At 42.9% G+C, this 24,442-nt stretch overlaps 1 protein-coding gene across 17 annotated transcripts in view; it reads left to right on the plus strand.

Moving 5' to 3' along the window:
- Nucleotides 1-24,442, plus strand: part of ccdc88ab (coiled-coil and HOOK domain protein 88ab) — a 244,703-nt gene that overhangs the window by 93,945 nt on the left and 126,316 nt on the right. For all 17 annotated transcript variants that reach the window (XM_080200420.1, XM_080200417.1, XM_080200421.1 and 14 more), the window contains 2 exons: nucleotides 10,469-10,653; nucleotides 21,106-21,243. In XM_080200420.1, coding sequence (XP_080056546.1) covers nucleotides 10,469-10,653; nucleotides 21,106-21,243 — 323 coding nt within the window. The remainder of the gene's footprint in view (nucleotides 1-10,468; nucleotides 10,654-21,105; nucleotides 21,244-24,442) is intronic.

A 24,442-nucleotide genomic window follows, 5' to 3' on the forward strand; every position in this document is an offset into this window, starting at 1 on the left:
CTGCGAAGCCAGTGAATCTTTGAGCCTGACTTTGCAGCCATCCAGAGCAAACCTGACGAAATCATGGCTCTTCCTGTAAAGAGCATTGGTAACCACCTTTACACAGCAGTGTGTTGCAGACTTGAGATATCGCACAGGTCTGCCCCTGAGCAAAGAAATTGAGTGTTGCCATCCCCTTCAAAACCACTAGTAAGTGAATGCCTCCGAACTCTCATGGCATCAGGTCTTCACGTGAAATTTGCTACATGATTTACAAGTTCTCGGGACAATTGCAACTGTGCCTGGCATGACCCTTCACTCATTTGTAAGGAGAAGACATTAATTAAATGTTGCAGAAAGGGAAACTGAGATATGGTTGGGAAATGTGGGACTCCAGAATGCTGGATGTCTTGGGATGATGAGGTGTGAATGAGATGATTTAAGCCGAGATAGCAGTGCTCTGCATTCTTTGAAGTGGTACGCCGATGACTTTTCAGTTGCTCATAGTCAATAAGTGAAAGGCATTTGGCTGGTAATGAATAGCATTTGTTGTGAGTCAGTGACTGCCCCCAATTAATGGGATTCCAGATATGATGCAGCTGTGCCTCTTCTATTGCCTTCATTCTACAAAGCTGCATGCATCCCTACCTTTATATTTTGTCGATGCTGAGGCTTTAATGTGAGGCTGGTGAATTCTATCTATCTCTTTTAAGAGCGCTGAAGGAAATTGATTTTCAGTTGCTTTCTGGGCAATGAGGCCCTTGTCCTTTGTAACTGACCTTGATCCTATTCGCTGTATCAGTGCTAACAAGTTCCTATATATCCCAAGAAGGGGCTCCATAGCCCAGCTTAGTGGTCCTCCCACACTACCATATACCCTTCCCAGACAACCAATGTTATTTCGTTTTTCCTGGTAGCCATTGTTCTGGGTCTTGAGGGTGGTTATGCTGCTACACCTCTAATATTGGGTTTGATGCTTATTCGCTCACTGTCTCTGATTTATCTGGAGCCTCATGATGATGGGAATTTAGAATATCTGTTGTGATTCTCCAGCCTCCCCCAGTAATACTGGATTCCATTGTTGTTGGGTGGACTTTTCACTAACCAACACTCCCCCTCCACTTCCCCGAGCCCATCACCTACCCAGTGCCCTATGTTGTCTCTACCATTCCACCTTGAGGCTGTGTGTACTGTTATATACAAAGATTATATACATACATCTTTCAAATACTGCAAATATCTCCCCTAATGGGTCTCCCAATTTCTTGGTACTCATCACCAGTTTCCATTTGTTCCAACCACCAACTTCCAAATTCAATGAATTTCCCACTGCCATATCTCCACTTGCAGTGTAACGTGTAAAGGTCTTCATGCAGGTGTTTAACCTTTTAAAAAAAAGGCTTCTTAAACAATGCCACAGAAGAAATCAATGAACAAGATTTTGCAGACCCTTCCTGTATTATGTCTACAGGTTGCAGATGCCCTAGTCACCATTCCCTCTGCAGTCCAGTACAGAGACTGCCAAGCCCCGGGACCTTGACTGTAAGACAGCTCTGCACACTAAGCTGTTATTTTTGTGGCGCACGTAGCCCTTGCCCCTCCCTATAGCTGGAATGCACCATGCTCCCAATGATTACTTGCTCCTTCAGTATCTCCTATCTCTGATTGTGAGATCCACGTAGCCCCTGGACCACCTGTCATCTGACATTCCTTTCCATTTTGCAAGAGGAATCTCTGCACTTAGGCAGAGGCTTACAGACAGGAATCAAAAAACAGAAGGCTTCTCAATTTCCAATGAGGAAATTATGTCCTCATTGGAAATTGACAACAGTGACCCTCCCAAACACAACAACTCCGAATTTGGGGTGTTTGTGCGAACAGTTTCTAACATGTAACACTAACAGACCCCTACCCATTTTCAGAGTTTGCACGCATCCCCTTCCAATAAACAGTATGATATCACTGGTCCCCTTCTTTATCAACATTTCATGCACCCATCTTGGGGTCTAGATTCCCACCACTTGGTCTTCCCCTCTGCCTCCCATTGCTCATCATCCTCATCCACTTTCTTACTCCTGTGCCCTTCATGCCCATTGCTTTCCTTGATTTTGTCAGCCCCATCCCCCGCTCGCACCCCATTCCCAAATGAACTTCAAAGTGGAAGCTGCACGAGTCCCACTGCACACTGCTGTCGATATAGCCTACAGTATCAGGGATCAGGAACAGAGACCTGCTAGAGACCACAATTCAAGATACAGTATTGGTCAGAGTCGGTCAAAGTAGCACAATGCAATCCACTGGAGGGTACGAACCGTTCTGCCCAGCAGTGTGTGTTCAGTGCAACAGGGGTGGCACAGCACTGTAGTAGATAGTCTATGTATGGTGTACTGATTGTATATATGCATAAATGTGCATGTCGTTCATCTTAAAATGGGTTTGAGGCCAACGTAATTTCTTGCTGGCGTGATGCAAAGTTGAAATATCTGAGGAAATTCTAGCGAGCAGTTATTATAACGAACGTTCATGAGATGTAAATGACGTTCGTGCCACGAGGCAGCTGGACAACTGACCCACCACTGGGAGAAGTGCCGCCAGTTTTTATGTCATTGGTTTTCTGACTTTTTGTCTCTCGCTAGATACTCCACTTCTGTCCACTGTCGTACTTGCCTTGAACAGAATGGGAGAATTCAGCCCTTTATTTCAGATTCCTAGTTCATTTCTCTTGCAGCTAATGTTTTGTCATGAAGTAATATTAATTACTCATTATCTGTAGAAATAAATGAGCATTAATAGGTTGAATTTCTGAGACCCATGGAGACTGGTTTGGAGGCAGGGCCAGGAAACCATATCAGGACAAGACCACTACCGCTACCCAAATATTTTTCCAGGGGTGAGCTGTCAGAGAAATTGATAGCTGGCTTGAAGGAGCTGGGCAAGCAATGAAGCTAATTAAAGCACTAGTCAAAGGCCACAGTTACGCAACTTTCCTGACATCGCAAACCCTGCTGTTTTGGGAGCTCAACAACACTGGGGACGGGTTTATGTTGACTGTGGAAGAGGACCAAAAATGATTCAGAATAAAAATAATTAACTGGGGGGAAGTTAACTTCAATGCAGTAAGAATGGTCAAACCACCAATACCAGGTTTTCTACTCCAGGAAGGCTTTTGGCTAACCCGCAGAAATTCCAAAACCAGGAAGAGAGAGAGAGAAATACTACTTTCCAGCTTGATGTCCCTTGTAAAAACTAAAACTCAACCGGCAGCCAAAAAGGGAAAAAAACATCAAACTCCCTGGGAAGGAAAAAGAACTATCCAGACCGCATGATCTTTTCTCCTAATAATGCAGGGCCATAAAATTAATCTCAAAAAGGATCCAAGGCCCCCTTTAAGCTACTTAAGCAATAAAAGGACATCTTGTAGGCAGTTCGACAGCAATGAGAGAGACTGAAACTGAGAGCTCCAGATATCATTTTAAAAAAACTTATTTTAAAGGTACACAAATGTCACAAAGTATGAAGTCTCCTAGGCATTATGAATAGAGACATAGAGTACAAAAGCAAGGGTAATGTGTTGAACTTCTTGTTATGGCCACAGTAGACTTTATTGCTGAACAAGTGACACCCAAAAGCATAGAACTCCAGTAATACCTTTTTATTAAAAAGAAGGGAAACGAACACAAGAATATAAGATTAAAGTTGCATTGAGAACATTGTCTCACAGAAAACACCCCCCCCCCTTCATTTTATAGATTTTTACCATAAAAATCTAGTCATATTTACCCAAAGCAAAGAATTGTTCTCACTTCAATAACACTTGCACTCAATGTGGAAATCCAAAGTGAACGTTGAGAACCAAACTGTTCTGTGAACAAATACTTTTCTGGCTCAACTGGATGACTGCTTCAAATGCAAAACTTTTGCACCCTCTCAGCACAATAGATCTAGGCTTTAGGGCATCTCCCTATACAGCTCAGTTGCAAACATCTTCCCTTAAATATCTTTTTTCTCTTTCATTCCTTTCATTTCAAGTTCTATTGTCCTCAAACACCTCTTTGAACATCTCCAAGTATAAAAATATTTTGGTTTCCTATTACCTCTTCTTTCAGGTCAGTGAAATTTAATATACCTTTCCCTGTTTACCTTTGAAGGTTGTAAAAATTCTTTATCATTTCTAAACTCCCCTTTGAAATTCAATTGCTGAAAGGACAAGTCTTCACTTAACATGTAATGTGAATTTCAGATTCAACCCATTTACTTGCAACTCAAACACATCATATTCCCTCGTTACAAATGCATGAACCTAACACCTCTACTCTTATCTCTCAGTTTTCATAGATGAGTTGTCCCTATTAACTTCTCCCAGTTTAAGAACATAAGAACATAAGAACATAAGAAATAGGAGCAGGAGTAGGCCATCTGGCCCTTCGAGCCTGCCCCGCCATTCAATAAGATCATGGCTGATCTGTCGTGGCTCAGTTCCACTTTCCCGCCCTCTCCCCATAACCCTTAATCCCCTCTCTTATCAAAAACCCATCAACCCGCTTCTTAAAAATATTTAGCGAGGCAGCCTCCACCACTTCAACGGGCAGAGAATTCCAGAGATTCACCACCCTTTGAGTGAAGAAGTTCCTCCTCAACTCCGTTCTGAACCGCCCCCCCTTTATCTTGAGGCTGTGCCCCCTAGTCCTACTGTCTTTTTTGAGCGGGAAGAGTCTTTCCACCTCTATCCTATCCATCCCATTCATCATCTTATACGTCTCAATGAGATCTCCCCTCATTCTTCTAAACTCTAATGAGTACAAGCCTAGTTTATTCAGCCTCTCCTCATAGCTCAACCCCCTCAACTCCGGTATCAGCCTAGTAAACCTCCTCTGCACTCCCTCCAAGGCCAAAATATCCTTGCGCAGGTGCGGCGCCCAAAACTGCACACAGTACTCCAGCTGCGGCCTCACCAATGCCCTATACAGCTGCAGCAAGACCTCCCTACTTTTATATTCAATCCCCCTCGCTATGAAGGCCAGCATCCCATTCGCCTTCCTGACCACCTGCTGCACCTGCAGGCTGGGTTTTTGCGACTCATGCACAAGGACCCCGAGGTCCCTCTGCACCGTCGCCTGCTGCAGTTTTTCGCCACGTAAGTAATAGTCCTTCCTACCATTCTTCCTACCAAAGTGGACCACCTCACACTTGCCAACATTAAATTCCATTTGCCATTTCCTGGCCCATTCGCCCAGCCTATCTAGATCCTTCTGCAGACTCTCCACACCCTCCGCACAATTTGCCTTTCCCCCAATCTTGGTGTCATCAGCAAATTTCGACACCCTACACTCGGTTCCCTCCTCCAGATCATCTATATAAATGGTAAATAGCTGAGGCCCCAGCACCGACCCCTGGGGCACCCCACTAGTCACCATCCGCCAATCCGAATAGCACCCATTGACCCCCACTCTCTGCCTCCTATTTGACAACCAATCCTCTATCCACGCTAACACCCTACCCCCAACTCCATGTCCTCTGACCTTCTGCAGTAACCTCTTGAGGTACCTTATCAAACGCCTTCTGAAAATCCAGAAAGACCACATCCACCGGCTCTCCTCTATCCACCGCCCTAGACACATCCTCATAGAACTCCAGTAAATTTGTCAGACACGACTTCCCTTTAATGAAACCGTGTTGCGTCTGCCCTATCAAGCAATTCCCTTCAAGATGCCTCGCAATTTCCTCCTTAATGACGGATTCTAACATTTTACCTACCACAGACGTTAAACTAACCGGCCTGTAATTCCCCGCCTTTTGCCTGGCACCCTTCTTAAACAACGGCGTAACATTAGCCGTTTTCCAATCCTCCGGCACTTCCCCGGAATCCAGCGACGTCTGGAAAATAACCACCAAGGCATCCACTATCACCTCCGCCATTTCTTTCAGAACCCTCGGATGCATTCCATCCGGTCCTGGGGACTTGTCCACAATCAGCCCCTCCAGTCTGTCGCGCACCACCTCTCTAGTAACAGTAATGTCATTAAGACCCTCCAGTCCTACCACCTTTCCATCGCTAACACCCGGCAAATTATTCACGTCCTCCTCCGTGAAGACAGAAACAAAAAAGTTATTCAAGACCTTAGCCATATCCCCATCCCCTACCACTAGGTCCCCTTTCTCATCCGCTAAGGGACCAACGTTCACCCTAGCCAGCCTCTTCCTTTTTATATATTTATAAAAACTCTTGCTATCCTTTTTTTATATTAAGCGCTAGCCCAGCTTCATAGCTTCTTCTACCCTCCTTTATCAACTTTTTTGTCAATCTTTGTTGACATTTAAACCTTTCCCAATCCTCTTCTCGCCCACTACTCTTAGCTACTCTAAATTCCTCCGCTTTTAATTTAACACTTTCCTTCACCTCCTTCGTTATCCACGGCTTATTACCTCTCTTCCTACTGTCCTTTTTAACCATCGGAATAAATTTCTGCTGAGCACCAAGAAAGATCTCCTTAAAGATCCTCCACTGCTCCTCAGCAGACCTACCTTCCAACGCGCTCCCCCAGTCCACATTCGCCAATTCTTCTCTCATCCTACCATACTCCCCTCTATTCAAACAAAGGACACGTGTCCGGGAACCCACTTTCTCCTCCTCCATCTGCAACAGAAACTCCACCATACAATGATCACTCTCTCCAAGAGGATCCTTCACCTCAAGGTCCCTAATTCTACCCGCCTCATTACATAGCACCAGATCCAAGATAGCTCGCTCCCTCGTCGGCTCCAACACACACTGTTCCAGGAAACTATCCCGGCAGCATTCCAAGAACTCCTCCTCGAGCCCACCTCGTCCAACATGGGTCGACCAATCAATATGCAGATTGAAATCCCCCATAACTACTGCCGTCCCATTCCTGCACGCCGCACTTATTTGCGCGTTAACAGCCCGCCCCACCTCCAGATCATTATTCGGGGGCCTATAGACGACACCCACCAGCGTCTTCCTCCCTTTGCTGTTCCTAATCTCCACCCACAACGATTCCACTTTCTGCTCTTTGGCTCCGATATCATCCCTTGCTACCACCTTGATGCTGTCCTTAATCAGCAGAGCTACGCCACCCCCTCTTTCCTCCTGCCTATCCTTCCTAAACACTTGATAGCCCTGTACATTCAGCTCCCAGTCCCTGTCACCTTGCAGCCACGTCTCTGTAATGGCCACCAGATCGTATCCATTTGTGTCGATCTGCGCCACCAGCTCATCCACTTTATTCCGAATGCTTCGTGCATTCAGATAAAGCGCTTTCATCCCAGCCTTCTTCTGGACCCTATTTGCCGTAACGCCACCACTTGGGACATCCTCAGCCTCTTCCCTTACCTGTACCCTATCCTTAACTGTAGACCTCCTAACATCACCTACCCTCGCACCCTCCCCCCCCCAATTAGTTTAAAGCCCTGTCTACAGTCCTCTTTACTCGATTCGCCAGCACTCTGGTCCCAGCACGATTCAGACCAACCCCATCCCGCCCGAACAAGTCCCACCTACCCCAATACTGGTGCCAATGCCCCATAAATTCGATCCCATTCCTCCCACACCAATCTCTGAGCCACCCATTCACTTCCTTTATCCTGTCAACCCTACGCCCGTCTGCACTCGGTTCAGGCAGTAGCCCAGAGAAGACCACCTTGTCGGTTCTACTTTTTAATTCCATTCCCAGCTTCTCATACTCCCTCCCCAGATCCTCAGTCCGCACTTTGCCTACGTCGCTGGCACCCACATGTACCACCACAACTGGGTTCTCACCCTCCCACTCCAGATTCCTCTGCAGCCCAGCTGCGACATCCTGTACCCGAGCACCAGGCAGACAACACACCCTTCTGTGCACTTTGTCATTGTGACAAAGGACAGTGTCAATACCCTTCACCCCACTATCTCCAATCACTACTACGTTCCTTTTCCCCTTCTCTTTGCCTATGTCCTGCTGCATCACTGTACCGTGTGCAGTTTGCTCACCAACCTCACCTGCCTCGTCCTCTTCCAGAGTGGAAGCAAGAACCTCAAACCTGTTATGCAGATTAAGAGGCTGAGGCCTCCGCTCCTCACCCCCCTTCCTCCTCCCAGCAGCCCCCTTTTGTTCCTGACCCTTAGATTTAGACAGTCTAGGGGGGGTGGATGTCACTTGCACCCCATTGACAATGACACCCTCTCTCCCCCTGATGAGCCTCAGTGTCTGTAGCTCAGAGGCCAGCTCATCCACCTTGAGCTGGAGCTCCTCCAGCAACCTGCACTTACTGCAGACATGGTCTCTGGGAAGGACCCTGGGGTCCACCAGTTCCCACATCATACAGGAACCGCACATCACATGCCCCTCCATTATTCAATATAATTTGTTGTGGGAAAAAATTTTTTCCTTGTTTTTTGCTGTAGTAGTTTTGAAAAAAAAAAAAATTTTTTTTTTTTTCCCTTGTTCTTTCCACCTGGCCTTTTTACCTTCCAGCCCTTTTTGATATTAAGCCCTAATAGCTCACTCTGCTTCCCTCTCACTCCGCTGCCCGCTCCGACGCTGCCCGCTATCTACACCAGGCCTCCTTTTAAACTTGGCGCTGATTTAAAGCTGATGGGCCACAACTGCCTGATAATCACTCCCTCACAATTCTTAAAGCAGTAAATACAATAAGTAAATGCTTTAAACAGTTCTACAAAGAACAAAGTGCTTTAAACTTATTTTAAACAGGTTTTTAACAGGTAAAGTCTTAGCTTTCTCTCTGATGCTCCTTCCTCGTCTGCTCCAGCAAACAATGTAAGGCTTCACCGTGTGGACACTTGATAATTAAAGCTGATGGGCCACAACTGCCTGATAATCACTCCCTCACAATTCTTAAAGCAGTAAATACAATAAGTAAATGCTTTAAACAGTTCTACAAAGAACAAAGTGCTTTAAACTTATTTTAAACAGGTTTTTAACAGGTAAAGTCTTAGCTTTCTCTCTGATGCTCCTTCCTCGTCTGCTCCAGCAAACAATGTAAGGCTTCACCGTGTGGACACTTGATAATTAAAGCTGATGGGCCACAACTGCCTGATAATCACTCCCTCACAATTCTTAAAGCAGTAAATACAATAAGTAAATGCTTTAAACAGTTCTACAAAGAACAAAGTGCTTTAAACTTATTTTAAACAGGTTTTTAACAGGTAAAGTCTTAGCTTTCTCTCTGATGCTCCTTCCTCGTCTGCTCCAGCAAACAATGTCTTTAATCATGCAAACACGTAGCTTTGTTAATGGAACACCACCATAATCTCTAAAATATTTTAAAAATACATCCATTCATTACATAATATTAGATATTAGTTGGCCCTAGCCAGAATATTCTGCCCAGTCTCAAATATCACAATTTAGGAACGATGTAAAGCATTGGAAAGAGCACAAAAAAGATTAGCTAGAGTTGCAGCACCTCAACTTTTTATCAGGCACTTTTCAGTCTTTTGGAGTGAGCATTGAGTTCAGTAATTTCAGACCATAATCTCTGCTGTTATTTATTTTGGATGGCAGATTGTGTTTACTGTTTTGCTACTATAATTTCCACTTCCTCTAGACCACCTTTTGTTTTGTCCCATTACCATCATCATCCCTTCTGTCACTTATTACCTCCTGCTTTCCACTGTGGAGAGCTTGACAAAGCTCTCGACAACGAGTATTCCATTTTCTGGACTCTGCACGCACCTCCTTACTCATCCTCATGGAATCTCGATTGGTTTTCTCTTGTCCACCACCTCCTTTGTTCATTTCCATTTTCCTCCCCTTTGTGTTTCATTCAAACTTAATACTTTTCTAACTTCTAACTTTTTCCAGTTCTGACAACTGCCTAATGTTAGTATCTTTAGCCTTGAATGTTTCACTTTAGATTTTCAAGAATCTGCAATATGTTGGCTTGGTATTGATCATGCATCATTATTGGAATTTAAGGAAATATGGATTGCAGTGGTGCAGTCCATTGAAATGTCATATTGTGATACTATTAAGTGACAGGACATAATTCATGTCATTGATTCCCTTAACCATTCATTTCTTAATTTCAACTATATGATTATGGGAAAGCAACAGGGAGGGGGGAAAAATAAAATGTGAGTTATTTCTGGAATGCGCTTGCATTGGTTCTTGCAACTGGATTTAGAATGGAGTTGATGGGAGGAAAGTGCTTGTTAGTCATTTCTTTCTGCTAAGGATGGAGAAATTGTTTTGGAAGGGTAAAGGATAAAACTTGTTTTATCTGATGTTGAAACTTTTTGTGTGATATTCAGCTACACTGCAATAGCTCAGTATAAGTTTTAAGATTAATGGTCCAAATGCTTTTCTGTTGATTTGACTGAAACAGATTTCCAGTGCACCAAATTTGATTAGCTAAGTTAGATTAGTAAGACAGGAAACTACTGTTCTGTGGCTACAAAAACTACTGATAATTCTTCACTAACACGTAACCTGGATCATTCAGCCTGACTTTGCTTTTAAAATCTTTGCAGGGCCTCATAAGTCCCTGGGCCAGGAAGTGAATGAGTTGACCTCCAGTCGTTTGCTTAAGATGGAGAAAGAAAACCAGGCTCTGCTGAAAACTGTGGATGAACTTCGTAGTGTCATGGATTCTACAGATGGCAGTAACTTGAAGATCTTGGAATTAGAAAAGGAAAACCAGAGACTTAAAAAAAAGGTGTCAGTAATTGTCAAATGTGTTATTTCAGTACAGTGAACATGCAGAAAAGACAGTAGAAGTACAGCTGGTTGATACTTTGAGCCGGTCCCATCCAAGACAAACTCTCACACATCATTACACTGTCATACTTATCTGCCTAACCCCCTGCAGCCTCCTCCTGACCTTACTGTTATTTTAGCTTCTGAAAAAGTCGAAAAAAGAAAAAAAAGTTCCTCGGGCTAGTTAAAAGGCTAAACTAAAAAAATACACTTCTTTAACATCTTCTTGCAAATCCTGTACTGTTGCTAAATTATAGAACAGAAAACTGCAGCACAAACAGGCCCTTCGGCCCACAAGTTGCGCCGATCATATCCCTATCTGCCAGGCCTATCTATAACCCTCGATCCCATTAAATCCCATGTACTCGTCCAGAAGTCTCTTAAAAGACCCCAGCGAGTTCGGCAGCTGATTCCACTCACTTACCACCCTCTGAGTGAAAAACTTAACCCTGACATCCCCTCTGTACCTGCTCCCCAGCACCTTAAACCTGTCTTCTCATAGCGTCCATTTCAGCCTGGGAAATAGCCTCCGAGAATCCACCCTATCTATACCTTTCAACATCTTATAAACCTCTGTCGGGTCGCCTCTCGTCCTTCGTCTCTCCGGGGAGAAAAGACCTAGCTCCCTCAACCTATCCTCATAAGGCATGCCACCCAATCCAGGCAACATCATCCTTGTAAATCTCCTCTGCACCCTCTCAATAGCTTCCACTTCCTTCTTGTAGTGAGGTGACCAGAACTGCGCACAGTACTCCAAGTGGGGTCTGATAAGGGTCTTATAAAGTTGCAGCATTACCTCCTGACTCCTAAACTCAATCCCTCAATAAATGAAGGCTAGTACACAATACGCCTTCTTGACTTCATCCTTCACCTGCGAGGCTGATTTAAGAGTCCTATGGACCCGAACCCCAAGGTCCTTCCGATCCTCTACACTGCTAGAAGTCCTAACCTTGATATTATACACCTTCATCCCATTGGACCTGCCCAAATGGACCACTACACATTTATCCGCAAAATCCATTTGCCACTTCTCCGCTCAGTCTTGCACCCTATCTATGTCTCACTGCAACTTCTGACATCCCACCAGACTATCCACAACACCACCAACCTTGGCGTTGTTGGCAAACTTGTCAACCCATCCCTCCACTTCCTCATCCAGGTCATTTATGAAAACGACAAACAGCAAGGGTCCTAGAACAGACCTCTGGGACACTCCACTGGTGACTGACCTCCATGCAGAAAAAGACCCATCCACAACCACACTCTGCCTTCTGCAGGCAAGCCAGTTCTGAATCCACAAGGCAACAGCCCCTTGGATCCCATGCCCTCTCACTTTTTCAAGAAGTCTTGCATGGGGGACCTTATCAAACACCTTGCTGAAGTCCATATAAACCACATCCACCGCTCTTCCTTCGTCAGTGTGTTTAGTCACATTTTCAAAGAACTCAACTAGGCTCGTCAGGCACGACTTGCCCTTGACAAAGCCGTGCTGACTACTTTTGATCATACTAAACTTCTCTAAATGTTCATAAATCCTGTCCCTCAGTATCCTCTCCATCAGCTTACCAACCACTCAGGTCCGACTCACTGGTCGGTAATTTCCTGGGCTATCCCTGCTCCCTTTCTTGAAAATAGGAACCACATCCGCAATTCTCCGGAACCTGTCCGGTCTCCATCAACGATCATCGCCAGAGGCTCTGCAATCTCTCCCCTCACCTCCCACAGTAACCTGGGGTACATACCATCCGGTGCCAGCGACTTATCTATCTTGATGCAATTTAAAAGTTCCAACACGTCCTCTTTCTTAACGTCCACATACGCGATCTTTTCAGTCCGCCGCAAACCTGCAGTTCAGCCATCCAGATCATTTTCCACCGTGAATGCTGAAGCAAAGTATTCATTAAGCACCTCTGCCATTTCTACTGGTTCCGCACAGACTTTTCCCCCTTCACCTTTTTGTAGGTCCTATCCCTTCACATCTCATCCTTGTACTCTTCACATATTTTTAGAACGCCTTGGGGTTCTCCTTAATCTTACTCGCCATGACCCCTTCTGGCTTTCCTAATTTCCTTTTTAAGCTCCTTCCTACAACCCGTATACTACTCTAGATCCTTAACATCTCCTAGCTCTCTGAACCTTAATATCTCCTAGCTCTCTGAATTAGTAGACTGTTTGTCTGATAATCATTACAGATGAGCAGAACTTTTTCCCAATTAAATATTTTAGAAGACTGAAGCCGTTCTTTACTGTCTCCACCACCAATTCCATCCTTCTGGCAGTATCTGAGATTGAGCCAATCTCTGTGAAACTGAAGTATCACATTTGATCCCAAGGTGAGCTTTCAAACTCATATTTGTGCTGTCATTAAGGCCACTTATTTCTATTTCTATACCTTTGTATGGTTTCAGCTCATCGTCTGCTAAAGTTCTCATCCATATCTTTGTTACCTCTACCCTTAACTTACTACAACACACTCCTGGCTGGTTTCCCACAATCAGGGGTCATCAAAAATTCTGCTGCCAGCATCCTAATTCGCAGCAAGTCCTGTTTCACCACCGTCCCTGTGTTCGCTGACTTACTTTGTCCCCTGGCCAAGCAAATTCTTGACTTCAAAATTTGCATCCCTGTTGTCAAATCCCACCAAGATCTTTCTCTTCCTTTTATCTCTAATCTCCTCCACCCTCTTGATCCTTTGGGACTTCTGCATTTTTCTACTTCTGGCCTCTCATGTATTTCTAATTATAACTGCTCTACCATTGATGACCATGCCATCAGTTTGCTGGATCTCAAGCTCTGAAACACGCCCTGCCCCCACTCCCACCTCTCTGCCCCCACCCCCACTGCCTCCCAATCTTGCTTTCCTCCTTTTAACACTCTCTCTCTTAACTAAGCTTTTTGTAACCTGATCTAATATCTCAGTATGTGAAAGTTTCATTGCCTTTAAAGGCACTATAAAATATATATTTTTGTGTTGACTAAGGGTCCTTAAACTACTTGATGAAAGGTCGTCCAGACTCAAGATGTTAACTCTATTCTCCACAGATGCTGTCAGACCTGCTGAGATTTTCCAGCATTTTTTATTTTTGTATCCTAAACTACTAGCCATTTGAGTGGCCCTTGTCCGAACCTTTATGATATCAACCATATCAGTGAGCATGGAAGTGATGGTGGAACAGGACTTGCTGCAAGTTGAGGCACTGGCAGTAGAGTTCTGAATGACTTCATGTTTATGGAAGGTTGAATGTGGGAAACCAGCCAGGAGTGTTGTAGTAGTTGAATGTGGTGATAACCAGGCATGAATGAGGACTTGAGCAGCAGTTAAGACCAGAAGAAACAGGAGTAGGCTATTCAGCCCTTGAACCTCTGCCATTCAGTGGGATCATGGCTGACCTGACTGACATTCCTCGTGATCAAAAACGTCTATCGATCTCAGCCTTAAATCTATGCAAGGACTCTGTCCCACTGCTCTCTGTGGCAAGGAATTCCCTCTGAGAGAAGAAATTCCTCCTTGTTTTGGTCTTACCTTGACACCCCTTTATTCTGAGATTATGCCCTCTGGTCCTAGACTCTCCTGCAAGGGAAATAACTTCTCAGTTTCTACCCTATCAAACGCCCTGAGAATTCTATATGCCTCATTAAGATCGCCTATCATGCTTCTAAGCTCCAATGAGTACAAGCCCAACCTACTCAAGCTCTTCTTGTAAACCAATCCCTGTATACCAGGGATCATCCAAGTGAACCTTCTCTGAACTGCCTCCAATAGAATAATACCTTAAATAAAGGTGCCAAAACTGCTCACAGATGTGGTCTCACCAGTACCTTGCGCAGCACAGCAAGACTTATTTACTCTTGTACTCCAACCCCTTGAAATAAGAGCCAAAATTCCATTTGCCTTCTTGATGACCTGCTGTACCTATGTGCTAGTTTTGTGTTTCATGCACAGGTATCCCAAAATCCCTTTGTGTTGCAACCTTCTACAGTTTTTCTCCATTTAAATAAAATTGTTTTCTTTTGTTCTTCCTTTCAAAATGAACAACTTCACGTTTTCTGACATTATATTCCATTTGTCAACTTTTTGCTCACTTGACCTATCAATATCACTTTGTAAACTGTGTTCCTCTCACACCTTGCCTTTCCATCTGTTCTTGTGTTGTCTGCAAATGTAGCTACAGTGCACTCGCTTTCTTCCTCTAAATCATTAATACATATTGTACACAATTGTGGTCCCAGCACTGATCTCTGTGAAGCCCCACTGGTTACAGGTTGCCAACTGAAAAGAGAACCCTTGTCCCTATTTGTTGTTTCTAGCCCATTAGCTAATCTATCCATGCCAATATACTACCTCCAAGACCATGGGCTCTAATCACTTGACCTTTTGTGAAGTACCTTGTCGAATATCTTCTGGAAATCCAAATACAACACATCTACTCTGGTTGAAACTTCCTTGAAAAACTCTAATAAATTAGTCAGGCATGATTTCCCTTTCATGAAGCCACGCTGACCTGGCTTGATTAGTTTATGATTTTCCAACGAACATACTTAATAATTGATTCCAACATTTTTTTCCACCAATAGCTATTAGGCTAACCGGCTTATAGTTACCTGCTTTTTGCCCCCCTCCTTTTTGAATAGGCATGTCACATTGGCAGTTTTCCAGTCCTCTGGTATTTCTTTCAGAATCAGAGGATTTTTCAAAGCTTAGAATTGATGCATCTGATGTCCGTAGCTGCTACTTCTAGGATCCTAGGATGTAAGCCATCAAAACCAGAGGACATCTGCCTTTAGTCCCATTAGTTTGTCTTGTACTACTTCTCTAGTGATGATGATGGTACTTAATTCCTTCCCCCATATTCTTTAGTATTAATCAGATGTTTGAAATCTCTTCCAACGTAAAGACTGTACAAAATATCTGTTAACTCCTCTGCCATTTCCTTGTTTCCCATAATTATCCCCCCGGATTCATTTTCAAGGGGCTTATGTTTGCTATGACTGTTCTTCCTTTTTATATATTTGAAGAAGCTCTTATTGTTGCTCTTTATATTCCTTGCTAGTTTGCCATTGTAGTTTATTTTCTCTTTTGTTTTTAGTTCTCTGCTGGATTTGGAACTTATTGCAGAATTGGGGTTGTCTCCTTATGTTTTTTATTGCAACTTAACACTCCTTAACTTCCTTCGTTAGCCATGGTTGGTTTATCCCTCTCTTGGAATTGTTCCTCCTCAATGGGATATATTTTTGTTGAGAGTCATGAATTACGGCCTCAAGTGACTGCTAGTGCTTGTTTAGTCTGTCCACACAGTTCATTTTAGCTTACTCTACTCTTGTCTCATTGTTACTCCCTTTTATTTAAGTTAAACATTGTTGTTTCCAATCCTAGTTTCTCACTCTGAAACAAGATTAAATTCTAACATGTTATGATCACTACTTCCTAGGGGATCTTTTAGGTCACTTAATAACCCTGCCTCGTTCCCCATTACCAGCTCCAAGATAGCCTCTTTCCTAGTTGACTCCATGACACATTGCTCTAGGAAACTTTCCCAGTGCTCTCAATGGATTTGTTGCCATACCTACCCTTTCTAACTTGATTATTCCAATCAACATGAAGATTAAAGTTACCCATAATTTTTGCTCTGTTCTTTTTACATGCGCCTATTATTTGCTGACTTATACTCATTCCTACAGCATGGCTGCTGTTTGGAGGATCTGTACACTACTACCAATTTTTTAAAAACCTTGTTTTTTTTTTACCAACTGGATTCTATATAATCTGAGCCTAGACCTTCTCTCGCAACTGACCGAATTTTATTTCTTATTAATAGTGCTACCTCACTACTATTTCCTTTCTTCCTGTCTTTCTGAAAGGTCGAATATCCCTGGATATTAAGTTGCCAGTTTTGATCTTTTAACCATTTCTCCGTAATGGCTATGAGATCATATACGTTTATCTCAATTTGTGCCATTGGTTCATCTGTCTTATTCTGAATGCTTCGTGCATTAAGTTACAAAGCCTTCAGGCTTGCTTTTTTGCCATTTTGAATCATCCTAACTCTTCTTCTACTGTCGCGGGCCCTATTTGCCTCTAGCCCTTGATTATCCTGCTTACTGTTTTTGCGTTATACTTCTTTATCTTTATCACCTTACTTGGGTTCCCATCCCCTGCCTATCTAGTTTAAACCCTCCCCAACAACATTAGAAAATACTTGCCCTAGGACATTTGTCCTGGTCCTGCCTAGTTGTAACGTGTCCAGTTTGTACTGATCCCACCTCCTCCAGAACTGGTTCCAATGTCCCAGGAATCTGAAACACTTCCCCTTGCTCCATCTTTCCAGCCATGTAGTCATCTGCTATATCCTGGGATTTCTCCTCTGATTAGCATGTGGTACTGGTAACGATTCTGAGATCACTACCAGTAGGGGCGGCACAGTGGTTAGCACTGCTGCCTCACAGCACCAGGGACCCTGGCTCAATTCCTGGCTTGGGAATGTATGGAATTTGCACGTTCTCTCCATATCTGCATGAGTTTCCTCCGGGCACTCCAGTTTCCTCCCACATTCCAGAGATGTGCAGATTAGGTTGACTGGCCATGTTAAATTGACCCCACTGTCAGGAGATTAGCAGGGTAAATATGTGGGGTTACAAGAATAGGGCCTGGGTGGGATTGTGGTTGGTGCATTCGGCCTCCTTCTGCACTGTCGGGATTCTATGATTCATACGTTTTTGGGGCCCTACTTTTCAACCTAAATCCGAATTCTCTGTGTTCAGCTTTTAGGACCTCATGCCTTTTTGTTATCTATGTCATTGGTACCAATGTATACCACAACCACTGGTTGTTTACCCTCCCCCTCCAGAATGCTGCTCTGAGACATCCTTGATCTTAGCACCAGTGAGGCAACAGACCATCTTGGAGTCTCATTTGTGGCCACATAAATGTCTACCTATTCCCCTTTAACTATATTTTCTTTTCCTTTCCTGTGCAGTAGAGCCAGCTATGGTGCAACAAATTTAGGCTGTTACTGTTGCCCCGAGAGGCCATTTCCCCGACAGTATCCAAAGCAGGCATATTGATTCTGCAAGGGAATGGCCGCGAAAGGCCTGCCTAGTCCTGCTATTCTTCCTAGTGGTCAGCTATTACCTTTCTGTTGTCGAGTCTTGGACAGCAGTGAGACCACTTCTCTGTATCTGTTTTCCACGATGCTCCCAGCTTCGTGGATGCTCCAAAGTGTCCCCTGCTGTTGCTGCAGCTCTGAAATCCAGGCTTCCAGGAGCTTCAACTGGAGACACTGCACACATGCTGGCCCCAGGAACTGGAAATGTTCCCAGCTTCTCACATGCAGCACAACAACACACCACGTTTTGAGCTCTCCTGCCAAGACTTTAAACTTTTTTAATCAGTTACCCTGGGACTCTTTCTCATTACTACAGAATAAATACAAACTATAAACGACAAAAAAAGTACAGACTGTAAATGCGGCAAGTAGTAAACCTTATCAGCTACTTACCAATTGGCTCTCTCTTGTATGCTGCTACAGCAAGACAAGATCACTCAAGATTAAGAAGTTGGAAAGCAAAGAAAAAATGCAAAGAGCACCTCTTTCCCTTTGTACTGAATTCCCACTATGCTCCAAATTGCTAATACCTGCATTCACTCTGGTTATTTCCCACTCAGCATATGTTCTCTCCCACAGCTAGACGGGGGCAGACTTAGAGGTGGAAATAGTGGTAGTGCAAGCATGAGATTGGAGTTCAACTCAGGATCAAATTTGACACCAAGGTTGTGAACAGAGCAAATCTGACCAAGGCCCAAATTTCTTTTTTATACTTAACTGTTTGAGCAATACATTTTAAGACTCATGGTATTGGTCTTGGATCTTTTAACATAACCCCAACCTTCAGTAGGCAACGCTGCATTGTGCGAAGATTCTTCAATTGCACTTACCAAAATGCATCATATAACATTCATCTGTATTAAAAGCTACCTATTCAGCTTTTACATATTCAAATATCAGTGCATGATATAGGCTGATAGGATGGAGGAGGTAGATGTTCTGAGGGAAGATGTATTAGCAATTTTGAAAAACCTGAGGGTGGATAAGTCTCCTGGGCCAGATGGATACATCCTAGGATACTTTGGGAGGCAAGGGATGAGATTGCGGAGCCTTTGGCTTTGATCTTTGGGTCGTCACTGTCCACAGGGATAGTGCCAGAGGACTGAGTGACAAATGTTCCTCTTTGCAAGAAAGGAAATAGGAATGACCCTGGTAATTATAAGCCAGTTAGTCTTACTTTGGTTGGTAAGTTAATGGAAAAGGTCCTGAGAGATAGGATTTATGACCATTTGGAAAGATTCAGTTCAATCCGGGATAGTCAGCACGGTTTCGTGAGGCTAAGTCCTGCCTCTCAAATTTGATTGAATTCTTTGAGGAGGTAACTATGTGTGTGGAGGAACGTAGAGTAGTTGATGTCATATACATGGATTTTAGCAAGTCGTTTGAAAAGGTTCCCCATGGTAATCTCATGAAGCTAAGGGGATGTGGGATAGAAGGAAATTTGGCCAATTGGATAAGTAGCTGGCTGTATCATAGAAGACAGAGGGTGGTGGTGGAGGGAAAATTTTCAGACTGGAGGTCCGTTACCAGCGGTATACCACAGGGGTCAGTACTGGGTCCTCTGCTTTTTGTGATTTTTATCAATGACTTGGAAGAAGGGGCTAAAGGGTGGGTTAGTAAACTTGCTGACGACACCAAGATTGATGGAGTAGTGGATGAGGTGGAGGCCTCTTGCAGGCTGCAAAGAGACATTGATAGGATGTAGAGCTGGGCCAAAAAGTGGCAGATGGAGTTTAACCCTGATAAGTGCGAGGTGATTCATTTTGGTAGCACAAACTTGAATGCAGATTATAGGGTCAATGGCAGGGTTCTAAGGAATGTGGAAGAACAGAGATCTTGGGATTCATATCCACAGATCTCTGAAGGTTGCCACTCAAGTGGATAGAGCTGTGAAGAAGGCTTATAGTGTGTTAGCGTTTATTATCAGGGGGTTTGAGTTTGAGCCGTGGGGTTATGCTGCAACTATACTGGATGTTGGTGAGACCACATTTGGAATATTGTGTTCAGTTCCGGTCACCTTACTATAAGAAGGATGTGGAAGCATTGGAGAGAGTGCAGAGGAGATTTACCAGGATGCTGCCTGGTTTGGAGGATAGGTCTTATGAGGAAAGGTTGAGGGAGCTGGGGCTTTTTTCTTTGGAGCAGAGGAGGATGAGAAGCGACTTAGAGGTTTCTAAGATGATGAGAGGGATTGATAGCGTGGACATTCAGAGACTATTTCCTCAGGTGGATGTAGCTGTTAGTAAGGGGAATAACCAAAAGGATCATGGTGGGAGACATAGGAGGGATGTCTGAGGTAGCTTCTTCACTCAGGGTGGTTGGGTGTGGAATAGAATGCCTGCTGCGATAGTGGAGTCGGACACTTTAGGAACTTACAAGCAGTTATTGGATAGGCATATGGAGCACTCCAGAATTATAGGGAGGGGATAGCTTGATCTTGGGATTGGACATAGCTCGGCACAACATTGAGGGCCGAAGGGCCTGTACTGTGCTGTTATGTTTTATGTTAAATATCCTTAAGAGAGTGGATCAAATTGTGAGAAAATAACCTGAACTGAGATTTTAAATGGTTAAACAAACTGATATATGTTTAGGTGTTAGTAATTACTATTTGAAATCTCAAGATTAGGTTATAGTCTTGAAATTCCTATTCTCCCCCACTTTGGTTTTAGCTGCATTCCTTTGCATGACAACAACAGTTGTTTATGCTAATTTGGAATAAGATGAGCTATTTATCTTCACTTTGTTCATTGGTCAAGCCAGCTGATTCCATGCACAACGTCGATTACAAAATTTAACTGCAACTTAATAACTAGGCCGAGATTTAATAGCAAAAACAGAAAATACAGGAAAATCTGACAGCGTGTGGAAAGGCAATAGAACTCATGTTTGGATGACCCTTCATCAGAGCTGAAGACAAAGGAAAAGACACGATTTATACTATTATGATGAGGGGGAGGGCTGTCATTGTCAGAGATGTCATCGTCAAAAGAAGAAAGGGAATGTAAATGGTGTTGGTTATGACTAAGAAGGATGCTGATAGCAGCCATTTAAGATTTCATTGCATTGACTTGATAACAGATGAGTCTAATTGACAAACCTACTGTCAATAAGGCTAAAGAAGGTATGTTGAGTTTGTCATTGCGTAGTGGAGTATTGTTTACAAACAAAAGAGTCACATTTCTTACTGATTTTAGTTTTAATGTATATTTAATTAAGTTCAATGCAGCATTATAACTTTGTCACTCTTTTTCATTTTCTTGTACTGTAGAATTGCATTTTTTAAAAGTTTATTCTTTCTGTTTTAGATGGCAAGGCTCCAGGGAGAAATCAGCAATGAAAAACAAAGTATGCAAAATGTTGAAAGCCTTAGCAATGATCTTATAAAAGAGAAGTCCCAACTTGAAAAAACTATTGAAACCATTCGCGAAAGTACTGAGGGACAAGTAAGAGCAGAAGATTAAATACATTTCTATAAACTTGATTGAAGCTATATTGTGATAACTTCATTTTCAAATAAACAGATTGGTTGGCAGATTTGGGTGCAGGATGAGTTTCAAAAGCAGCATAAACTGGATAACTGACTTGGTACCTTGTTATTTTATGCTCCTGACTATAGTGGGTGTTCCCTTGAACTTGAACCTCCATGTAATGTCAGTTCCATAACATCATATCCCAATCATTTCTCATTTAAATACTAATAAATAAACATTTTATTAAGACATACTAACTGATGATGCGCAACGTCCTTATGTTTTTTATGCTGAATGTGATCTGTTCATTTTAAGTTTTTTATTCATTCATAGGATGTAAATGTTGCAGGCAAGGCCAATATTTGTTGCCCATCCCTAATTATCTTTCTAAAGGAGGTGGTGAGCTGCCTTCTTGAGTTGCAGAAGTTCGTGCGCTATAAGCGCACACAATTGGGAATGGAATTACCGGATTTTGACCAGCAATATACTTGAAAGTTAGGATGGTTTTGGTTTTGATTTGATTTAATATTGTCACATAAATTAACATAGTCAAGTATTGTTTCTTGCACGCTACACAGACAAAGCATAGCATTCATAGAGAAGAAATGAGAGAGCGCAGAATGTAGTGTTACAGCCCTAACCAGGGTGTAGAGAAACATCAATTTAATGCAAGGTAAGTCCATTCAAAAGTCTGACAGCAGCAGGGAAGAAGCTGTTCTTGAGTCGATTGATACGTGACCTCAGACTTTTGTATCTTTTTCCCAAAGGAAGAAGGTGAGAGAGAGGATGTCTGGAGCGCATGGTGCCTTTAATTATGCTGGCTGCTTTGCCAAGGCAGCAGAAAGTGTAGACAGAGTCAATGGGTGGGAGACTGGTTTGCATGATGGCCTGGGTTACATCCACGACCTTTTGTAGTTTCTTGCAGTCTTGGGTAGAGCAGGAGCCATACCAAGCTATGATAGAATCAGAAAGAATGCTTTCTATGCTGATCTGTAAGTTGGTGAGAGTCGTAGCTGACGTGTCAAATTTCGTTAGTTTTCTGAGAAATTAAAGGCGTTGGTGGGCTTTCTTTACTGTAGTGTTGGCATGGGGTGACCAGGACAGGTTGGTGATCTGGATACCTAGAACAGATCACTACCACTGTACAGTAGCAGTGGAGGGAATGAATGTTTAAAGTGGTGGAAGGCGTGCCAGTTAAATAGGTTGCTTTGTCCTGGGTGGTATTGAACTTCATGCACTCAGTCAAGCAAGTAGATAGTCGTCCATAACACACACGCACCTTGTAGATGGTGTGCAGACTTCTGGAAGTCAAAGAATTACGCACCATATAACTCTGTCGCTGATCATCTCTTCCGGCTCTTGTAGCCGAAGTATTTATGTGGTTAGTATTGTTTCTGTTCAGCATTAACCTGTAGGCTATTGGTGGTGGGAGATTTGGTGATAATGCCAAGGAGGAAAGAATTGGTTCTGTAAACCAGTTTGTAATAATCAGCGAGCTCTGCTGCCTGTCACGCAGTTTTAACTTCTTGTTCCTTAACGTGTCCTTATAATCAAAGGAAGTGAATCTTTAATTTTTCTAAAAGAATCACCTCTAAGGGCTTGGTAAGTATGTTTTTTCTATCTTTAACACATGTATCCATTGGTCAAAGTTATTTTGCTTCACCCTCTCAAATTCAGTATGGCTTTTTTCTTGGCTGTTCTCTTGTGTTTTGAAATTTCTACCTGTATGCCTCAAGAATCAATTCATACGCACCAAGAATAGCTATCTTTCCTATGTCATAATCTACAGATACCTTTTCTGACAATGATGCATTTTTCTCACTTGATCTACCTACCAGTCAGCTTTGTAAAATTTATGTCCAAATGTCTTGTGGTCATTTCATCTGTTTAACTATCTTTTCAAAATAAATAAAGAATGCTTCCATATCATTTTCCTCAAATTTTGGAAGAGCTTGTATAAGTTTAAACATTTCCCCACTACGTTCATGTCCACAATGACTTCCTTTACCTCCTGTGGTGCCTCTTTGCCCCTTGCCAACACTTGAAGTTGAAACTCTCTCATTGCTATACTCTGCATTTCCATTACCCTATGAAAAATCTCACTGTTTCATTTTCCTGCATTTGAAGTTCAAGTTTTATTATGCAGACCAGTACAGCATAGGAACAGGCCCTCCAGCCCAAAATGTTGTGCCAAACATGACACCAGATTAAACTAAAGCCTTCTGCCTGCCCTTGGTCCCTTTCCCTCTATTCCTTTCATAATCACGCGCTTAACATAAAGCCCCTTAGGTGCCCCTATTGTACCTGTCCGCAACACCAGTTCTGGCGGCGTGTTCAAGACACCTACCACTACATTAAAAAAAAACTTGTCCTTCACATCTCCTTTGAACTCCCCTGCCTCACCTTAAGTGCATGCCCCCTAGATAATTTCTTTGTTTTTCATGAATTTCTAATTTTGTTATTGCTATTTGTAATTGAATTTTAGCTAATACAATTTTCTTACTTTTCAAATAACTTGGTCTATCAGGGAACACTTGAAATTTTAAATGTTTCATTAGACTTTCAAATATCTCAGCTTTCTTTAACCCTGCGGGTAATCCTCCTAAGTCCCATTCATTTGCCAAATCAGTTAACTGACTTTTGGTTACTTTCTGTAAACCCCTCAGTTATCTCTTCCGTCTTTAGGAATGTTTTGGACGTTTCCAATGCCATTTCCTTTGTCCAGTACTTTAATATCCCACTAACGATTCACAGATCCCGCCATTTACCCAATAAATCCCAAATTAAGCTTTACTATTTTTGCATTCGGTAACTTGTTTTCCACATTTCAGAATTTCCCAACCAGTTAATTACTAATCAGCATCCAATAGTCCTTTTTCCACGTTTTGAAATCCTGCAAGAGTCAACCACTTTTGTTACCATTCCACTTGATATAACTTAAGGGTAAATCTCAGAATGGATCCCTAACTTAAAAAATTTTTTGAAAAATCAGTGTTGAGGAATAGTGTCATAGGAGTGCTAATTCATCTTAACAATAAGAAAAAAATTAAATATTAAAAAATGGATTATAATACAATGCTCCCATACTCCTCCTTTAGCTTGATCATTACATACAGATTTTACGATTAACACGAATGACAAAGTCCATCTGAAGCTGCAATGGCCTCTTTAA

This window comes from Carcharhinus amblyrhynchos, chromosome 12, assembly GCF_965287045.1.
Source record: "Carcharhinus amblyrhynchos chromosome 12, sCarAmb.v2.hapA, whole genome shotgun sequence".
In the NCBI taxonomy this organism is placed as follows: Eukaryota; Metazoa; Chordata; class Chondrichthyes; order Carcharhiniformes; family Carcharhinidae; genus Carcharhinus; species Carcharhinus amblyrhynchos.